The 19,298-nt window shown below is 41.8% G+C and overlaps 1 protein-coding gene across 4 annotated transcripts in view; it reads left to right on the top strand.

The window, feature by feature from the left end:
• Window positions 1–19,298, top strand: part of LOC149350824 (transcription initiation factor TFIID subunit 4-like) — an 89,795-nt gene that overhangs the window by 45,844 nt on the left and 24,653 nt on the right. For 2 of the 4 annotated variants that reach the window (XM_089579976.1, XM_089579978.1), the window contains 6 exons: window positions 800–817; window positions 10,440–10,481; window positions 14,339–14,473; window positions 14,545–14,640; window positions 14,962–15,081; window positions 17,870–17,959. In XM_089579976.1, coding sequence (XP_089436102.1) covers window positions 800–817; window positions 10,440–10,481; window positions 14,339–14,473; window positions 14,545–14,640; window positions 14,962–15,081; window positions 17,870–17,959 — 501 coding nt within the window. The remainder of the gene's footprint in view (window positions 1–799; window positions 818–10,439; window positions 10,482–14,338; window positions 14,474–14,544; window positions 14,641–14,961; window positions 15,082–17,869; window positions 17,960–19,298) is intronic. The other 2 variants (XM_089579977.1, XM_089579979.1) reach the window with 1 other exon arrangement.

Raw genomic sequence — 19,298 nt, 5'->3', positions numbered from 1 at the left:
TGTACCAACTGCAGCATGTAACCAAAGGGAGCAAATGTAACTAAGAAAACCACAGTAGATAGTAGTAAGAATGAATATATGCATAATCTTAATAAGTCTGTGGTTGAATTCATGTGTAGGGTTCACAAAATCTTTCACTAATGTTTGGACTTAATCACTGTGTATTAGCGTGAATGTAAAAGCATAGAACAGCATTTAGCTGCATTCTTGTTGACGAGATTGCTAAGCTTTTTAAAAATCTCTTGTACACTATCTAGTGGTTTTTTCTGTTGATTCACAAGTGAAATGTCTGTAATGTTCTGAATAGCTAAGTCAGACACTTTCTCCGTGCGCTGACTCATTGACCTTTTCAGTTTATTTTTTGTTTATTTCTATGCTTTTTATTGTCTTGGTTTATCTGACATTTTACTGTTTGATTCCTCTTGCTTTATAGAAGATTGCTTAGTTATGCAAAATGTCGCAGTATTTTACACATGCCTCACTTTTCCATGAGCAGTGACGTTTTCTATATGTGGAAAAAGGATGGAAAGGGAGATAAGCGGATAGAAAAATTCAGCATACTGGTAATGATTGAAAGGCTTGTCATTTTGTTTTAAACCTTCTGCTTGAATGACCTGTTCTTAAATTTAAATGTGTTATGAGAAAACCTTGTATGCATTTTAATAGACTGAGTTTGAATCGCAGTGCACTTTGCCTATTGTGTGCTTTGCTTTTGCTTATCTTCTTTTTTGTGCTTCTCTCTGTGGTTCATGCTTTGACTTGCATGTGCTCTCATCTCAATTCCTTTTCCATCTGTGAGGCATGGCCGCATCTTCCGGTAAGACCCACTAATTAGTTATGCTCAAAGCATCTTGAATGCTTACTCTGCATGTGTTTTGTATGTGTGTTTATTGTGTATTATTTTAATTCGCACCCTTTTTTAGCCTTTAAAATCAGAACAAATGCATATTGTCAGCCCTTTATTTCAGTGCTTTAGCTTCAGATAGGACTTTCACAGCCTAATGATGTTTTCACAAGCATTTATCCCAATCTTAGTTCTGTTGTAATATTTTCTTCCTCAGAAATATGGGATTACTTAATATTAGCTCATATATGTTGTGTTACCATAATGTGTTTAGCTGCAGCCTTGTTCTTTTTGCATATATATAACAGCTGAGGGTTGTTCAGAGTCGCGTGGCATAGTCTGCAATATGTTTCTTTGTTCAGAGTTAATTAATTATTCAAGACTAATTAGCTAACTACTCCATTATTGGCTTAAGGAACAAAATGTGAGTACAAAAGTTGTAGATTGTCATGAAAAACTGCTAGCAATGCTGTTTCCATCAAGGTACTATTTACGTAGCTTTATTTGTTGGGCTTCAAAGATTGCTATCATGTGACCAGCTGCCGGCTCACATCTCTGCCCCAGTGTGCACGCAAAGCCTCATCGGGGAGGGCACTTCAGAAAAAAAAAAAAAAAAAAAAAACAGATTTTTTTTCTTAATACATGTCTCGTGATGTTGAAAGTAGCGCACGTGGAAACACTTTTTTTTATTGTGCTAGTTATGGTTTAACACTGGTAGAAAACTACTTCACGTTAATGGTAGCTTGGTGCAGATATTTCAGTGAGGTACCTCGGACACGCTATATAGAGGAGGTTATTCTGTCAGCATCTTGTAGTGTAAGGAAGTACAGCATAACAGTGAATCTTTCATGTGAAACTATGTAGGTTGCTGTGTATATGTGGCCTGAATTTTGCACAAAAGAGCCCTGAGCATGGAAGTGTGACGAGGATACCTGGCACTTGGCAATCGAGAAGGATACTGTAGTGCTGTTCTGTTTTTGTTTGCATTATTTAAAGGTCTTGTAAAGTGCAAAGAATTTCCTGTTACTGAGCAGTGGACTTATTCATTGAGAGCACTGTATTGCGTACGCAAGTATTTATTGCACATAACTTTGTTCTGGATCATCTGATCAGAAAATGCTAGTAATGAAGAATGGGCATTTTTTTGGACAAGCAAAAAAGAGCGATCATATGTAGTAGCATTGGCAGCGACAAGTAATGTTTTTAAAATGCATGATAAAGCCTGAACAGAGTTCTAAATTGTTTTATGAGCAGCGGCATGAACTGCTTTGTCAAATTACATTTTCAGCTTTCTAGAAACTTTACAATTTTTTTTGAAGTTCTGGAATAAGGCCTCATGAATGTTGCGAGCTTGATTTAGGTTTGCACCACTCTCTTCTTATTCTAGTAAGTTGATGCCTGAAAGCAGTGTAAAATCATTGAGGTCTGCATGGGATTATGCAAGTACCCTGGTTTGATACTCGAAATAAACATGACAACCATGTAATTTATAACCAGATAGCCTCATGCAGTGGCTTCTCATTGGTGTAATTAAACAGAAATGATCAAATTCTTTTGGTTCATTTACACTAGGGGGACTACAGCATGTTATTTTCCTCTCCACATGCACAAGTTCACACGGAAGAAAAAGTTGCTTCTGTATGTGCAGCCACTCACACATTGAAGCCAAACATGCGTGGCGCCCTTCTATAGCTGGATATTGCTAAGAACGAAGTGTCAAATGCCCCTCAAAAGAGGCCCTCGGACCAGTGGCATCCACCGATTCTCATGATGTCATGGCTACTCCCTTTGCATGCTGGCATGACATTTCAGGGGGCTGGCATGTGCAAGGGAGTTAACCACGGATATCATAACAGTTGGTCAGTGCTAATAGAGATTTTTAGTGGGCTTGTGGCCATCGGATAAGCGGGGACGCCACTGTGTATGGGCGAACACTGAGGCGGCCAGCGGGTTTACGGCGTGCATGCTCGCCAGCTGGTCTCGTTATCCCAGCAGAGCGCATCAAGCGAGCGAGCGTCTTTGCGGAGCCTGACATGGTGGCCTCCAGCGTGAACGTTGGCGTGTCGGCGTCATCACACATGGATGCGCCGTAAGCGCACGAAATGTATGCCAAAAAACAGCTGGTTCAGTGGCGCGTGGGCCTTTAGCTTAACTTGACTGTTACAGGGGCGGACTTGTGTTTTTTAAACCGACGTCCTTACTGTTAGATTCGAAGCACCACTTTTATTTAGCAGCTTTAGTATAATAAAAGCGAGCATGATTCATATCCATTTCAGGATAACTCCACTTTTGACAAATAGGTGGGGCAGCACAGTGCTGTGCTTGAATGGCCGCTGGAGACGCTGCACTGATACTCCTCTCTTGCGCTACATTCCACTGGCACTCCGCTACGGACTGGGAACGGAACGGAACCTTAATCCCTCAGCTGAAAATCTCTATTGGATGGAGGGTCTCCCTTGATGGGCATTTACTGCTTTTTCATGAGTTGTACCTTACTAGAGTTGCTTTAGAACGTGTACACTGGCTGTAAAAGGGAGTGTTGACAGTTTTGAGAGGAAAAAAAAAGTTAAGGACACACATAGTTCTATGGCCAGAAAACTTAAGTTTCATCGTAAGGCGAAATGGCAAGGTGGTTTGTAGTGTGTGGGAAACTTTAGTGTTGCCCACAGAAGTTTTTGGAACATAGAAGCCTTAGCTCACAACTAGTTCAGTTCCAGCACTGCCTCTCTTAAAAACATTCCTGATGCAGTCTGTTGTGCACTAAGCGTTCAGCCACTTTTTTGTGAATGTGTACTAGACATCTGAACTGCATCTGCAGAATATCACAGTGAGTGATGCTGCGTAGAATACGTTTTGTATTTACACGTATATAATGCAAAGGGGGAGTTGACGCCTGCACGAAAATAGAAAAAAAAATATATATTACGGTTATAGTGCAATTTCAGCCTGCTCAAGCCAACTACAGCCAAGGGGCTCAGAAGAAATGGTGATGTGACGCAAAAATGGGGAAGTGATGGATGCGTCGGTATTATATGAGAGGCATCCCTTTAGAAATGCACGCGACATTGTGCGCAGCAAGGCCTCCAACACGTTAACTCACACAGTGTCCCATGCAGAAGCGGCCGCTGTCACCACCGTGCCACCGCTGTTTCGTACTGCTCAGTCCTGTGCCTGTTCACCCTCCTTTCTGTTTCCTACTCCACTGAACTCTTTCAGTGCTTTAATTCTCTTTCTAAACTGCTTGCACCGGGTTCTGTCCACGTTTACAGCTACCCTATACTTCGCCCACACGTGCCGCATGTCTCTGAGGTTGTTGAAATGTTGGCTTCTCCTAGCAGCTGGCGAGTCTTGTGGTGAAGGTCACTGTAGCTATTTTCAGTAGTGAGAAAACAGTTGCGCTATATTCATACCTTGGTTCTGAATATAGCTCGATATGCATTCTGAAACCAATAAAATGAGTAAAAAACATGCATTATACTCATGTAAATAGGGTACATTGTGCAAGCACCGATGCTTCGCAAGTACAGATAGGAGTAGGGCAGGTGAATTTTATGTGCATGTGATCTCCCCATGAAATACTGTCTTCTGCAGCAGCACCATCTTCTACTCACTAGAGGAGCGGCATTAAGTAGCAGATAAAAAAAAAGAGGCAAGTAGTGCACTAGCATGCTTGTAATCTGAAACATAAGTGCTCTTCACATTGAAGGTCAGGATTACATCCTTGTCCTCCCTCTCTTGAGAATGTTAAGTGCTGTCAGTTTTTCAGTGATGTTTCGCACAGCTTTGCTATGAAATCTGTTCATGCATTCGTTGTTCAGTCATGACTAAAAAAAAAAAATATATATGCTGTTGCTCATCAGTTTTGATTATGCCAACAATTTAATTTTTTTCTGAACAACTTGAATTTGGTGACTGCTTTGTTAAGCAGGTACAGAAAGTTATGTTAGTTAAGTGAAAATTATGAGTCTGTTTGGCTGCCTGTGGTTCTTTTATCTTCTTCTTTTCCTTTCGTTTCTTTTCCTTTTGCTGTCACTTTTGTCTCTGCTGCATTGTAAGGCAAGGCATACATGATAGAAAGATGTGCTGCATGGAGTTATGAGCAGTTAGGAGCAATCTTATGCACAAAATTAGTGCTGCTAGAACTAGTGATATCACATTGTATTGTGTACATGGAAGCATTAGTTTTTGCATTAAATGTTATTTAGGGAACCTGGATTTAAACATTTTTTGTGGCCTTCTTTTTTTTTTTTTACTTTTTGCGGCCACTTCTGGTACCAAAATGGCCGTGCTGTAGCTAGGGGTTGAGAAGCTGTCCTGTTGTGTCTAATGCATGTGCGCCGTGTAGATCGGATTTAAGAGTAAAGGCTTGCAAGGCTAGAAGAGAAAGTTTGTGGACCAGGGTGCCTAACGTATTGCTGTAATGCTAATAGACCAGGCTAGGGAAGGAACCTGCATTCATTCAGCCACTACTTGATATAGTAAACAAAGCCTGTGTATGTGTTCCTTTTTTTTTTTTGTCATCTGTTAGCACTGCAGTAATCTATTGGAGGCACGCAAGCTGTACAGTTAGCACAAGTCACTAACTGGTGTGAATTTCTGTGTAATTGTGCCATTTATGCTAATTTCTGACTAGTTTAGTGATCGATTCAATCGGCTTGCTTTTCGACATTAATTAAAAAAAAAGCAGTGCCCTAAATGAAATTACATTTCATTTTGTAAGTAATTCAGTATTCATAGGACTCCAGTCTTCTGAGTTCCTTGGCCATTACTGGTGAATGGGATGTTGTGGCATTATTGTATTTTCTTTATCTTATTTGCTGTTAATGCTTTAGAATATTGTTGGGCATTTTTCTAACCACTACAAACCACTTGACCCTACTACTATAGGCCTGTAACATTAATGCAGGCACTTTGCATCAGAAAAGAAAGTTGCTAAGAACGTCACGCAAACTCGGAACCGCTGTCATTACTCAAGCTGATGTCATTAAGCACCAAGGTGCGCCTGTGAATTACTGGCATGGAATAAAAAAAAATAGATTTGCAGTGCTGGTCTTATATTAGTAGCCATTATTCCTAGCAATTGAAGATGCCTAAAGGGATGATTAATTTTTTAATGCTCTAGCCGATGTCCGGTGTCATGAAATACACTGATTGGTTGAGAAGAGTCGTCACATGACCTTGTGACGTCATCACAACCCGCCCTGATTGGTGGCAGGTGGCCAATAAATAACGATTGGTCAAGAGAGATGACGTGACCTTGCGACCTTATCACAATCTAGTTCCAGACAGCAAGCTAGATAGAGAATCGAAATTGGTAAAAAAATGTTATATACGCAAATGTTGGCATTGTCAGACAGTACAGCAGATACTTCTTACTGTAGCTAGCGATCGGAATATAACGGTTGATGTACTGACAGTTGCAAAGTAACTGGCGCAAACACACACAGAATTTGCAGCAGAAGCTGTGACAAATGCGAAATCTAAAGCGATTAAGGTGACTTAAGCATTCCTATAGTTTTCTCTGTTCTTTGATTAGATTACATCTTTAGTTTTATTTGTGGTCAGCCAGTTAGCTTAAAATAAAATCAGTCTCAGTAAAGCAGTTCAAAGGAATCAAATCTTATTTCTTTATGAGAGGTGTATCTTGTGAAAGTTTGGTTTCACTACAACTTCATTCGGCGGTCAAATTTCTATGGAGGCGAAATTCTAGAGGCCCGAATACTGCTCGATGTCAGTGCACATTAAAGAACCCCAGGTGGTAGAAATTTCCGGAGCCCTCCACTACGGCGTCCCTCGTAGCCTTAGTCGCTTTGGGACGTTACCCCACAAACCAAACCAAACCAAACCAAACAACTTCTTCATCAAGATGTTGGTGCTACATGTCTTGACCAGCTCCAGGCATTGTCAAGATGCAGCAGTTGTTAATCAGATTATTTATGCAATAGATGCACTTATTTTAAGTTTTTCCTAAACCACTTTGTAAAAGCACTTTTGTTTTCATTAGGCTTCTAATAGCATTGGTGTTAAATTGAATTCATGCCTTGTGCAATTATTCTGTAGCTTACTGTAGTGTATTCTTGATGCATACAGCTTGGCATAAAATTTCCACTTTGATCGTGTGTACACATTAGGAAAAGGAGCCATTCTGTACTATGGTGCAAAGTCAGAAAAGTCTTACGGCACCTAAGCAGTGGTGTATGGCTACTACAAACCTTTTTATATCTGTTAAAAAATGAATAATAGCTGATGACATTGTTGTGTTACCAAGACATTTTTGTGTTGCAAAATAAAAGACAGTTAATGATGTGCACATACGAAAAAGAAATTGGGAAAGCAAAGTGTTGATTGCTGTTATGCCATGCACGTTAACCTCTTCGTTGCTGCCTTTTAGCCACTTGTAGACCTAATGGTGAGGATAACAGACAAACTAGCTTTTTGATGGCATGGTTCAATTACCTTAATGTTGAACAAGAAAAACTTTGATAGGCAGAAAGGAAAGTTATGGTTATGTAATTTGGCACACAAGGGTCAATGTGCCAAAATACATATTGCAAAAATTTTACTGGCACGTAGAGTATGCTTGAACCCACCCAATTTTTTTTATTTTTTTTTTAAAGGAAACTTTAAGGTCAGCACTTTGAGGGCATTGGAACATTAATGCTTTTCACCTGCACGATGTGTATAAAGATGACACTGATGACAGCAACTGCAAACTTAAGTCTATTACAACGTACTGACTTTGAAACAATATATTAAGCTGAGTTCTTTGCTGAGCCTAGCAGATTGCAAGCCATTGTTTAATTTCTCATGTACACAATGCAAAAAGTGGTTCAGCTTATACAAATTGACTTCTGTGCATTTTTTCAGCACCACAAGAGAATACCTCTATAAGTTTGTGTGCACAGGCGTTCTTTTAGTATGGTAAGGCAATGGGGGGGCGGCACATTTTGCTTTTTAAAAACACACTTTTTTGTGAACGGTTGTGTAGTCTTTTACTTAGTAAAAGTTGAGCATATGTCTCCCTATGTCACAAAAAAGGGGCAGGAGAACAAAAACAATGAAAAAGCACATAATTGCTAGAGAACTCTCAACTGAACAATTGAACGCAGGCACTGTGTGGGATGTCTGAATATAAATGTTTTCTTGTAAACTCCTTGTTCACTTTTCTCCTGTTTCTTCTTTACTGATGATGCCTGTGTGCTCACAAAAGTCCTTCAATTTTGGGAACCTCTGTTCAGCTAATCTAGCTAGCTAAAGAGGTCTATAAGGTCCCATCATGTCTGTCTCAAAAAGAATCTTCCACACTACAGGTTATTTTGAAGCCAATGTAGGCCTTCTAGTGAGATGCTTATTCAAGCTTATGGTGTTCAGCATAAAAATGGTGCAGGTAGATAAGAAACTACCTGTTTGTAATGTCTTACTCTTTAGGCATGCGATCTTTATAGGTCCTGTAGTGAGGTGCTTATCCGAGCTAATAGTAATTGACACAGAAGTGGTGTTAATAGATGACAAGCTGCCAGTTCATAATGTACAGCTGTTGTACACTTTAAAGATTTGTTAAATGCCTACAACTTTATACCCATGTTACAATACCTTATGTATATCATTACTGAAAACTAAGGTGAGCTCTTTCTTGGTTGCTCTCAATGCATCGTTAAATTGTTTCTTTTTCTTTTCAAAGATTATAAATTAAGCCATGGCAATTCAGCGTGCTTTCTTATTTAAACTTAACTTGTACTTTGCCAAGTGCCATGTGTTCAGCGTCACAGCTTCTTAACAGCTTGCATCACTGTGATGGCATTTTCTTGCTTCTAAAGGATATACACGGAGTGCTAAACAAATATAGTTGCTTGTGTGTGCTGGTAGTGACTGCATAATGGACTTGTTTGAGAGATCTAAATTGGGTCCCTGTGGAGGATCTTGAACCTCAGCTGTTTTGATGGCAAAAATAAAAAAACCAAAACAAAAATGTGAATAGAAGTAAAATATATACCGTGCATGCTTGGACCCCAGAGCTTTTGTAGCGCAGCTTCGGTAATAAAAGCAAGTGAACTTGCGTCAGTGCAGGAAATAATGCTAGTCATCACCTATAAATAACAGCATATCTCAAGCTGCTGTTTGCTTGCAGGGATGAATAGTGTTTTAATTTGGTGGTTTATATTAGATTGGCTATAGCAGCTGCACAGCCGCAGCCACTATAGTCTTCCATCGAGAAAATAATGAAATCCCAATAAGGACTGGTGTCGGGCAGGGAGACGCAACCTTTTCACTGAGGCATTCAGAGATCTGTATTGGCAAGAGGTTAGGGTAAAAACTTAATGTTCAATAGTCTTGGTAGGGAAAAGCCGACAGTCTTGAAAGGGAAGAGCAGTTTACGAAATGCAACGAAGCATTTGAAGTAGTAAGGGAATACATCCACTTGAAGCAGGTAGTGACCACAGATCTGGACCAGAAGAATGAAATAACTAGGTGAATAAGAATAGAGTGAAGTGTATATAGCAGGCACTTTCAAATCATGAATATGATGATTGGCAGTTTACCAGTATCCCTCAAGAAAAAAGTATAACAGCTGTATCTTGCCGGTACTCATCTATGGAGGAGAAACGTGAGGGCTAATGGAAAAGGTTGAACTTAAGTTGAGGGCAGCACAGCAAGCTGTGGAAAGGAAAATGATAGGCGTAATGTTAAGACTTGACAGGAAGAGAGGGGAGTGGGTCAGTAAACAAACACGAGTTAATGGCATCCTAGTCGAAACTAAGAAGAAATGGGCAGGGCATGTAATGCAAACACAAGGTAACCGGGGGTAGTTAAGGGTGACAGACAATTCCAAGAGAAGGGAGGCGTAGCAGGGGACGGCAGAAAGTCGGGTGGGCAGATGAGATGAGGAAGTTTGCAGGGATATGGTGGCTGCAGCTGGCACAGGTCAGGCTTAATTGGAGAGACATGGGAGAGGCCTGTGGCCTGCAGTGGGCGTAGTCAGGCTGGTGATGACGAATACTAGAGCTGGTTATCCCATTGTGCCTGAGTTACTGCATCCAGAATTTTCCTGCACTGATAACAGGCTTAAGATGAAAGAGCCTCGGGTTGTCCGAATTATCATCAGCTTTGTTGCACATTAATTTGGGGACATTAAAACCCTGAATGCTTTATTCATTTTTTAATTTATAAGTAGCATGAAGGACTCAGATAGCTGATTCATAATGGTTATGAAAAGCTGAGTAGTGAATAAAAATTGTGCTTAATAAAAGAGGTCAACTTGGTTTTTTTTTTTTTATTGAATGTTAGCAATTGAATATTTTTCAGACATAGTTTATATAAGCTAAGAAGCCTATTTAGTAATTATATAAAGAACTATTTTTAGCACTGTGCTATTTTTTAAACATCAGTCCTATCTGTCTTTGCTGATTTGTCAAATGCTGTATGGAAAAAACACCTAGGTGCTTGTTAATAAGTACTTATTAAATAATTCCAGCATATTTGTGGTATAGAAAAATTTTAAACCTTTTTTTTTTATGTGACATGCATTGTTGGTGTAAATGGTGCGGCTTTCTGTTACAAGTGCAGTGTTTCATGGTGACCTAATATATCTTTTCAGAGCCTTGGGACGCAACCTGTGCAGCAGCTCCAAGGCAGAAAAGTATGCCATTTTGTTACCAGCATATACTGCTGTGATGCCTGGAACTACTGTTCCGTTCCGAACTTATAACATTGGGCAACCAGGCTGAAAAGAACTGCTTTAGGCTTCTATGACTTGTTTATGGAATTAAATCAAATAATTGCAAATTATGGAGGTTTAACGTTTTAAAGCGACTCAGGCTATGAGGGACGCTGTAGTGAAGGGCTCTGGAAATTTCGACCACCTGGGGTTATTTGAGCTCCGAATGCAACACAAACAAGGTGGTTTAAATGGGCGCAGTGAAATGAAGATTTTACTTGAGGCAAGACTGACTATTAGTGCATTTTATTTTCACTTTGATGACGCAAAGACCGCTGCATGGAAGTGTTAAGGCCCTCCGTGTATTTCTTCTCCAGCAGCTAATATTTTGGTGTTCTTGTTTTGGTTAATGTTTTCCTGTTAGAATTTTGGTTTGACTCTGATGGTACTACATCAGCTGTGCTGCATTAATATTTAGCACTTTTGTGTTGTGTAAAAATATTAAGGAAAGTGAAGCAGAGGAAACTTATTTTTTTTCTCAAATTTTATTATGGGTGGCCAACCTCTGTGTTAGAATGTGTGTGACTTTCTCATTTCGTACTACATACAAAAAGAAATCTAGCCTTGTCTAGTACCATGCGAGCCATAGGTGCTTCACAAAGGAAGAGCATGCACCCGCACGCAGACATAAGCACACACACCCATGCATGCACATTAGAGAAGGGCAGAGTGATGGCAAAAAAACGTGTCACATTTTGAAGCAGCTGGCATGTTTTCATGGGATGCTATTCATGTGTCTGCCATTTTATGCCACTGGATAAAAAAAAAAAAGCCCTTTGTTATTATATGTACACACAAAAAGTCACTAAATACTGTGGAATAAGGTGTGTGAGGCTTTGTTCAAACAGATAAAGACCTCCAGAATTATATTGTTGAGGTACCTTCGATGCATAATTAGCAGCACGTATCTGATGAGAGCAAGTTAGTAGTATATCGAGTAAAACCTAGTCATAGTGAACATGTAACAAATCGTTAAATAGGTCGATATAGCGAAAATTTGTGGTATAAAATTTCGTCAGAAACGCGCGCAAAAACAGTGCGATTTAGTCAGTGAAGGGATGGCAACTCAGGTTTACTAGAGAAATGGGAAGACTTTTCCCTAGGTTTTAGTGCCGTTTCGAAAGCGCTTGCGGCAGTTCTGGAGGCACCAAAAAACAGGTGAGCGCAGTTGGGTTGGCTTCCCCGCACAGCACAGCATGCGCAACGGCGGCAAGTTAAGCGCCTCGCTAAGGTAGCTTCTCCGCATCACAGCCGTGTTGAGTGGAAAGCGGTTTGCAAGAGCGAAAGCTGTCGTCGTTTTCACTGCCCATGTGTGGCCGGCATGAGTGCATGATGGTTACTGCTAGGGCATAGCCGTCCACACCGCAGATTTCAGGGCATTGTCGACGGATGTGAGAAGCATGAATGCGTGCTGACTGCTGGTCTCCAATCCTCCATGCCACTGTATCTTCCTGGCAGTGTTGGCAAGTACGAGATAAAAGCCCGAACCTTGGCATGAACGCTTGCCGCACCACCATTGGGCACGTGTGTACTGTGGCGAAGCCTGCCGCCTGTTATCTCAACAGGCATCGCTTGGCGTTGGGGAGTTCGATATATCCGTCACATAGCCAGCTATGACCGTCAACCAACCGTAGTTGTTTCGTTGCCTGTTATACCAGGTGGCACGGGCAGGGACATTTTAATTTTCAGTACTTATTTATTCCTGTAAACTCTTGGTAGGTGTTTACTGTGCCAACACTTTATTTTGTGTAGAAATTAAAATAGCCTTGTGCATTTGTTAGAGGGTTAGCCTACTGTCGGGAGATGAGTACGAAAATACTGGAATATTGTGGCAACTCTTTCTCTATGGTGCCAGGAAAGAGTGCAGAACTGGCTGTTTTTTCTGTAATTTGTGTTTTAAATTGGCAGAGGAAGTGAGACCAGAGGTAACGGTGGTGAAGTGTTTTTGGAAAAACAGTTCTTCGTACTAAATATACTTCAAAGTATATCTCCATAAAATACCCCACGCTCAAAACGATCCCAAAGTAGGAAAAAAAATGAATACTTAGAGAGTTGCGTGGCTGAAAAACCAAGTGCGAGCTTCGAATGATGTTCCACTTCACGCGATCGCAGTTTGGTCAAATGTTTAGGGGAATCCCCCAAGGTGGAGTATATTTGTAATAAGGGAGTAATTACTCATTGACGTCCACCCGAGCGCAGCCATACGGCTACAAAGGAAAGCTATACAGCTTTCTCATAAACTTCGCAGTTAAAGAGAAAAAAAAAAAATCGCAAAAAAGATCGCAGTTTCGAAACTGCTTTCTTATCGCCACTTTTTTGCTACCGTTTTAAGCTCGTTTCACTCCCTTTCATTTGACAACTCTCAAGATGGCGTCAAATCAGTGCAGCCAAAGCTACAGGCATTTTCCCATGACTGGATGTCCTGTGACCTAATAAGTGTGCATAGACTTCAAGCCTTGTTATCTCCGTTTGTGATTTTGCAAATGCAGTCTCTGCCTTACAGGCTTTTTCTCTGGTTAGCCTTAGGCATTTGGAATGAGCTTGATATTAATTTATTCAGGAAGAGTAGAGCTGTGCGGGAATGCTATTTTTACTGGCTTTTACATTATGCATTAAATTTAATTAGTTGCTTTCCTAAATTATCACCCAACCTGTTTTGTATGTTCTGCTCGTAGATTTTTGTACCATTGTATTTTCACTGAGGCAAGTATAAAAGCAGCATCACTGCGCAGAGTGCATCTTGAGTGATTCAATTCTGTAAATAATTCAAATAATTTGTAAACATTTTTTGGCTGATAGCCTGTAACGGAGAGAGTCTGCCGCGGTGGCTCAGTGGTTATGGTGCTCGGCTGCTGACCCAAAAGATGCGGGTTCGATCCCGGCCGCGGTAGTCGAATCTCGATGGAGGCGGAATTCTAGAGGCCCGTGTTCTGTGCGATGTCAGTGCTCGTTAAAGAACCCCAGATGGTCGAAATTTCTGGAACCCTTCACTACAGCGTCTCTCATAGCCTGAGTCGCTTTGAGACGTTAAACCCCATAAGCCAACCAACCTGTAACGGAGAGCCTAGTTAAAATCGCAAAACTGCCTATAACCAAATTCCACTTGTGCTGTTCAAACTCTAATTGCATATTTGGGCTGTACATAAAAAATGCTTAGAATAATGTTGATAAGAACCCTACCGTAGATTAAAAAAATATTTTGAAGACTCGCATCCCCCCTTAATGTTGTTACATCCTGTAATTTGTAGTAGAATAGTAAAGTTTCAGTATTGCTGGCACGCAAATAGCATTTATTTGATGTTGTATCTTGGTTGAAGGTATTTTCATGCTGTATGCACAAGCAGTGTCATTTACAGGCTTGAAGCATAGAGGTTTTTAGGAGAAACTAAATAGACCCCAACTCGATCACCAGTTTATGAAGGGCATTGAGTGTAAGCCAGGCTTAAAAAATATGGAGGCCAAAAAAAAAATGTGTGCCTTCTATGCAGCCTGGTTGATTCTGTAAATACCTTGTTGGCGTTATTTGCTCCAGAAGCCCCATTTTTTTGCAGTGTAATGTGCATTTCTATAATTGTGTAATCCAATAAGGGCTTTTTTACACAAATGTCCTCCTTGTATTGGAAGCTACGAAAAAAATACTCATTAGCTGCTTGATGGAGTGGTTGTTATGTTTAGTTGTTTGCTTGTCTTGGTTTATGTAGTAGCGAAGAGGCCTTGAATTCGTTTTTGATTTTGCAAGTGCTTTCGTCAGTAACAAGGAAAACTATTTTTCACTGTAGACCAATGCAACACCGATGGTGGGCACAGTCTTGCAGCAGGGTCAGCCTAGTATCAACATTGTGCCTACAGTGCCGAGTAGCACCCCAATCCAAACACTGGGCCAGCCATTGCCGCAGCAGACAGTCACAGTCAAGGTACAGTTTGTCTTACAGTTGCACTTTTTATGGACAGGAAAAGCTCAGATTGCACTTCTGTCCATTTCTAGGTGGCAGCCACCACTACTACTGCATCTGTTACACAACCTCTCTCCATTCAAACCACAGTTGCTAACAGTCAGACCGCAGCTACAACGCCCTCTCAGGTGAGCATATCGAGATATCTTTTTTATATGTCCACTTCTCAGTGTCCTTTTTCTACAGGCAAACAGAAACATGCAGTATGTCCAAAAGCTAAATTAACTTCATATTTTATGATACCTGTTTGTTGTTCTGTGATACCTGAATTTCTAGCTGTTGCTCTTGAACTAGGAGTAGGGCTGGCTGCTTGCAGATGCTGACTGTGAAAGTTGCGTCTCTCTTTTTCAAGTGGATACTTTCATATGTGCATTCTTTTGTGTTTTAGTTTGGGTAGTCTTCAGACAGTTGTAGAAATCGGGGGCATCTTTGGGTTGTGCATGTTGCAGATGTCTCCAAACACTGCCAAGAAAAAATGCAAGAACTTCCTATCCACTTTGATACGACTTGCCAGTGATCAACCTGAACAAGTTGCCTCAAATGTCAAGGGTCTCATCCAGGGACTCATTGTAAGTGGTTGATTTTCCATTTCATTTTTCTATCAAACAATATTTCGGACTTCGATGTTGAAGATGAAATCCCAGGCAAAAGTACGATGCCAGCTGCTGTGTGTCCTAACCAAGCTGTCTTGCTGGCAGTGTTAGTAAACCAGTGCCCTGCACCCCTATTAGCACTGCATAGACCATATTTTCTTACTTATGCCTCACCTGAGCCCTACTTGGTGACTTCACTGTTCTGGACCTGAATAGCATTTGACAGAAGTGTCACATATCCAGCCTCAGGCCTGCCCAAGCTGAAGAAAAGTTGTATACTCTTGCCTAGTCCCGAGCACTTATATGGTGTAGATAAGGGAACTCAGTTCCTGAAAACACACTTACAGCCCAGCCTGTAAATTATATATATATACAGTTAATTCGAAGCTGTGAAAACTTCAGGAAATTTCTAGGTAAACGGAGTTTCAAGGCTGAAAGGGCTGAAAGTTGAAGCATGCTAATCATGATTTTTAAAAATTCAGGCCTTATGTGCGTATGCAACACTGGCCACACATGTGCCATCTACTCCCTCCCCTTTCTCTTTGGTGGAGAAAAAGAAAACTTTGCAGCCAAATTGCCATAAAGCAAAAGCACCAATGAACTAGACTTCATGGCTGCATGCATTCATGGCACTGCTATGATACGTGGTGCAGGAATGACCAGTCCAGGCCAGATAAAACAGCTGCAGTGTATGTAGTCTACACCATGGCGTTCATCATTTGTGGTCATCAGTGGCTATAAGTCTGGTCATGCCAACACGGGAATAGTTACACTAGGACTAGACAATGATGTGCCTCATAGTGTTGCTGAGAGAAACATTGTCATGGCAGAGGAACAAGAGGGACAAGTGCTGTTTTAGTGGCCTGATCTGTAAGATGGCACTTCATCATGTGGTATCATATATTTCCTTTCCTGAGTGTGGAAAAGTAGCTGGGATGTGTTCTATATTATGTGCTTGGGGTTGGTGGCAACCCTGTGGCTAGTACAGCAAAAACCTTGTTGATATATTTAAAAATTTAGGTAGAGACACTTTAGACTGCTTACATGTGGGGATGCGAAAGATTAGTTTTTGCGTGGCCGAGTTTCATTCATCAAAGTTCTTTCTGCGAGGTGTTTCGTCTGCATGCTTCGTTATGCACAAAGACCGGCACACACTCGGAACTTCGAGCTGCAGGTAGTGACTCTAGTCACAGCTAAGTGCGCTACAGGAGGAGTAGATGGCATTTTATCTGGGCAGAGGCTGCGTTGAGAGAGTGCTTTGTGTGTGAGCGTTCCCATCTTGGCTTCGACTCAGGGGGATCTGTCAGATGGCGTCACTATGCGCACTGCTTTTCCTCCTTGCCTACTGGCCTCCCTGCACAAGTGTGAGCTGGAGTGTGATTGCCCGCGCGCTGAATCTGTGCCCTATATGCATGTGCCATCTATCAGATGGCACATGCATATAGGGCACCGATTCAGCGCGCGGGCAATCACTGTCTCCTGTCTCCACTGTCTCCATGTCTCCATGCGCCACAAGCGAGGCGCCACACTGTCTCCATGCGCCTCGCTTGGAGACAGTGTGATGACGTCATCTTTTTGGGACCATCTCTGGGCCTCAAAAACAACGCCTGTCGCTGATGAAATTTCTCCTGATGGGGCTAGTAATGCTTTCGCATGAAAAAAAAAAATTGCAGAAAAAAAATTTCTTGGGAAAACATGTGATTCAGACTGCCCAGTTTTGAAGAATCTAACTGTTCAATGAGGTACAAAGGTATTTATTGACATTTTCACTTCAAAAAAGTCTCTACTACCATTCCTAGGCATAAGGTCTGAGCAGCTCCTTTTCTAATGTTCACGGAATTTGGTCCACATTTTTGTTGTTCTTGGCAGGGAAGAAATTTCGCAACACATCTGATCCGTTTGCGTCAATGGCAAAAATTGGTGGCCTCTTTCTCGTTTGCGGATGCTTTGCCCCCTCGCACAAATGCACTGTGGGAAAGGGGCCACATGGTTGTTGTTGCGTTCTTGCTCTAAGTTCCACTGACCCGAGCATGCCCATATGTAAGCACATTCGTGTAGTTCTCAGATGCTTCACCCCCTTGCCCTTAGACACTCCGAAGAAGCCGCTGTATTTCTCCTTTTCATGTTGTGTCCTCGTGGAAACTGCCCGCTCGTATGTAAACACACTTTTTTTTTATGCTTTGCCCGTTTGCACCAAGGCACTGCAGAGGAGCCACCGGGGCAGATGACTGCCGCTGCATTCCAGCTCTTGCATGGCGTGTGCCCCCAGTTCGATCCACTCGTATGGTTTCACACAAGCAATTGGTCGCTAAGCATATAACACGTTCAGGATTTGTCGAAATTTTGAATATAGTAGGCAGGAAATTGTATTATCCAGGAACGTATTAACCAGAAGAAAAATAACCCTATGGGACAATTTTAATGCCCACGATGTTGAGGGTATCAAGGGGGAACATATCAGCAGGGTTTTACTGTACTTTGTGTGTGACAAGTTCTGTTTTGCACGGAGCTGTATGATATAATGGCTTCTTGGTCATGCAGTCTTTGCATTCAGTGCCTTTTGCTAATGCGTGCAGTGGAGCAGACATGAATGTCTGAAAATGTAGGTGTAGTGAGTGATGTCATTTCTAGCATGCGCTGCCACTAGGTAAAGGACAAGATGCAGCATGCTAAATGACACGAAGTGCAGGAACATTTTATCTAGTCAATGCTTCTAAGCAAATTCTTCACGACCACTTTCCTTTATTTTTCTTTTTTTTTTCAGGATGGAACAATTCAGCCTGAAGACTTCACAAATCAGCTTCAGAAGGAGCTCAATTCTTCACCACAGCCATGCCTTGTACCTTTTCTAAAAGTAAGTTACTGTATTTGCAGGAGTTAGTTGGTGGGGACAAAATTTTTATTTTGTGGTGTTATCTGTGGTGTTATCTGCTTGGTGGGCAATGTGGTACCTGTTGCAATTTGTGTGAAAATTTTTGTGATAAACTTGAAGACACCGCAAGAAAATTTGATATTTAGTGCTTATTTCAGAGGGGTGTCTTCGGTCAACTGCCGTATAAATGTGTGTGTGTAAGGACCGCACTTTTTTTTTCAGATTCGACGACCAATTTTTGGGGTGCGGCCCATACATACAATGTGCAAAAAAAAATTTTAAGTAAAAACACACCAATCGGGGAATGAGAGGCATTTACTGTATAAAATGCATGTAAGGGCCGCACCCGTGTATGGGCCGCACCGTGTTTACCCAAAGGAAATGTTTAAAAAAAATAAATCCGTGTAAGGGCTGCACCTGAAATTCCCATTACCCAGGCTTGAATAGCCTTCTAAATGCATGCGCGATGGCCTCCGTGATCAGCTCCGGCTTCGAGCAAACGGTCTACTTGATCGTCGCAGAGCACTTGATCACGAAGGCCACGCACACGCACAGGAGCTTCCAAGTGCAGTCCATAGATGGCGCCCAAGGCCACGGTCATCACCATCATCGTAAACTTTTTCCTCCAACGCGACCTCCCACTATCCACATCGGCATCAGTATAGCCAGCTCCAGTTTTTTGTTGCTTTTGAGACGTGTTAGCATGTTCACCGTAGTTGTGGTGGTTGTGGCTTTCGCGTGCTGCCGCCGAGCATTGTAATTTTAGCACGATGGGCAAGCACCTTAACTCTTTCCTTACCACGGCACTAGGAGTTGATTGCCGATGAGCGAAGTTTTTGAGCGCGAATTTTGAAAATACCACTGCGCCCTGGACTTGTGGCGCCATCTCGGTGATTGTAGACAAAGCGCGCTTTCCGAGGCAAGCTGTGCGAGTTTCCCGAACTGGAAGAAGAGCTGTTCTGCGATGTGATAGAAGTGTGAAACACCTGCTATGCGTTGACAGCGGACATGCTGCGCGGCTTCTTTTGGGATGAGCGTGCACCAGAGCACAGCACCAGCTCAGAGTCGAAATACTCCACGAGTGGCGATTGAATGTAGGATAAATGCCGCTCGTTCCCTGATTGGTGTGTTTTTACTTAAAAAAAATAAATTTTTTCGCACATCACGTGTATGGGCCGCACCTTGAAAATTGGCCTTTGAATCTGGAAAAAAAAAGTGCGGCCCTTACACGCATTTGTACGGTGTCCTACATTCAGTCGTCACTCGCAGAGTCTTCAGATTCCGAGCTGGTGCTGTGCTCTGGTGCATGCTTATCCCACAA

This window comes from Amblyomma mixtum, chromosome 3, assembly GCF_055824585.1.
Source record: "Amblyomma mixtum isolate Tamu chromosome 3, ASM5582458v1, whole genome shotgun sequence".
Classification (NCBI taxonomy): Eukaryota; Metazoa; Arthropoda; class Arachnida; order Ixodida; family Ixodidae; genus Amblyomma; species Amblyomma mixtum.
The sequence above is the reverse complement of the archived record's forward strand: the minus strand, read 5'-3'. Positions and strand labels throughout refer to the sequence as shown.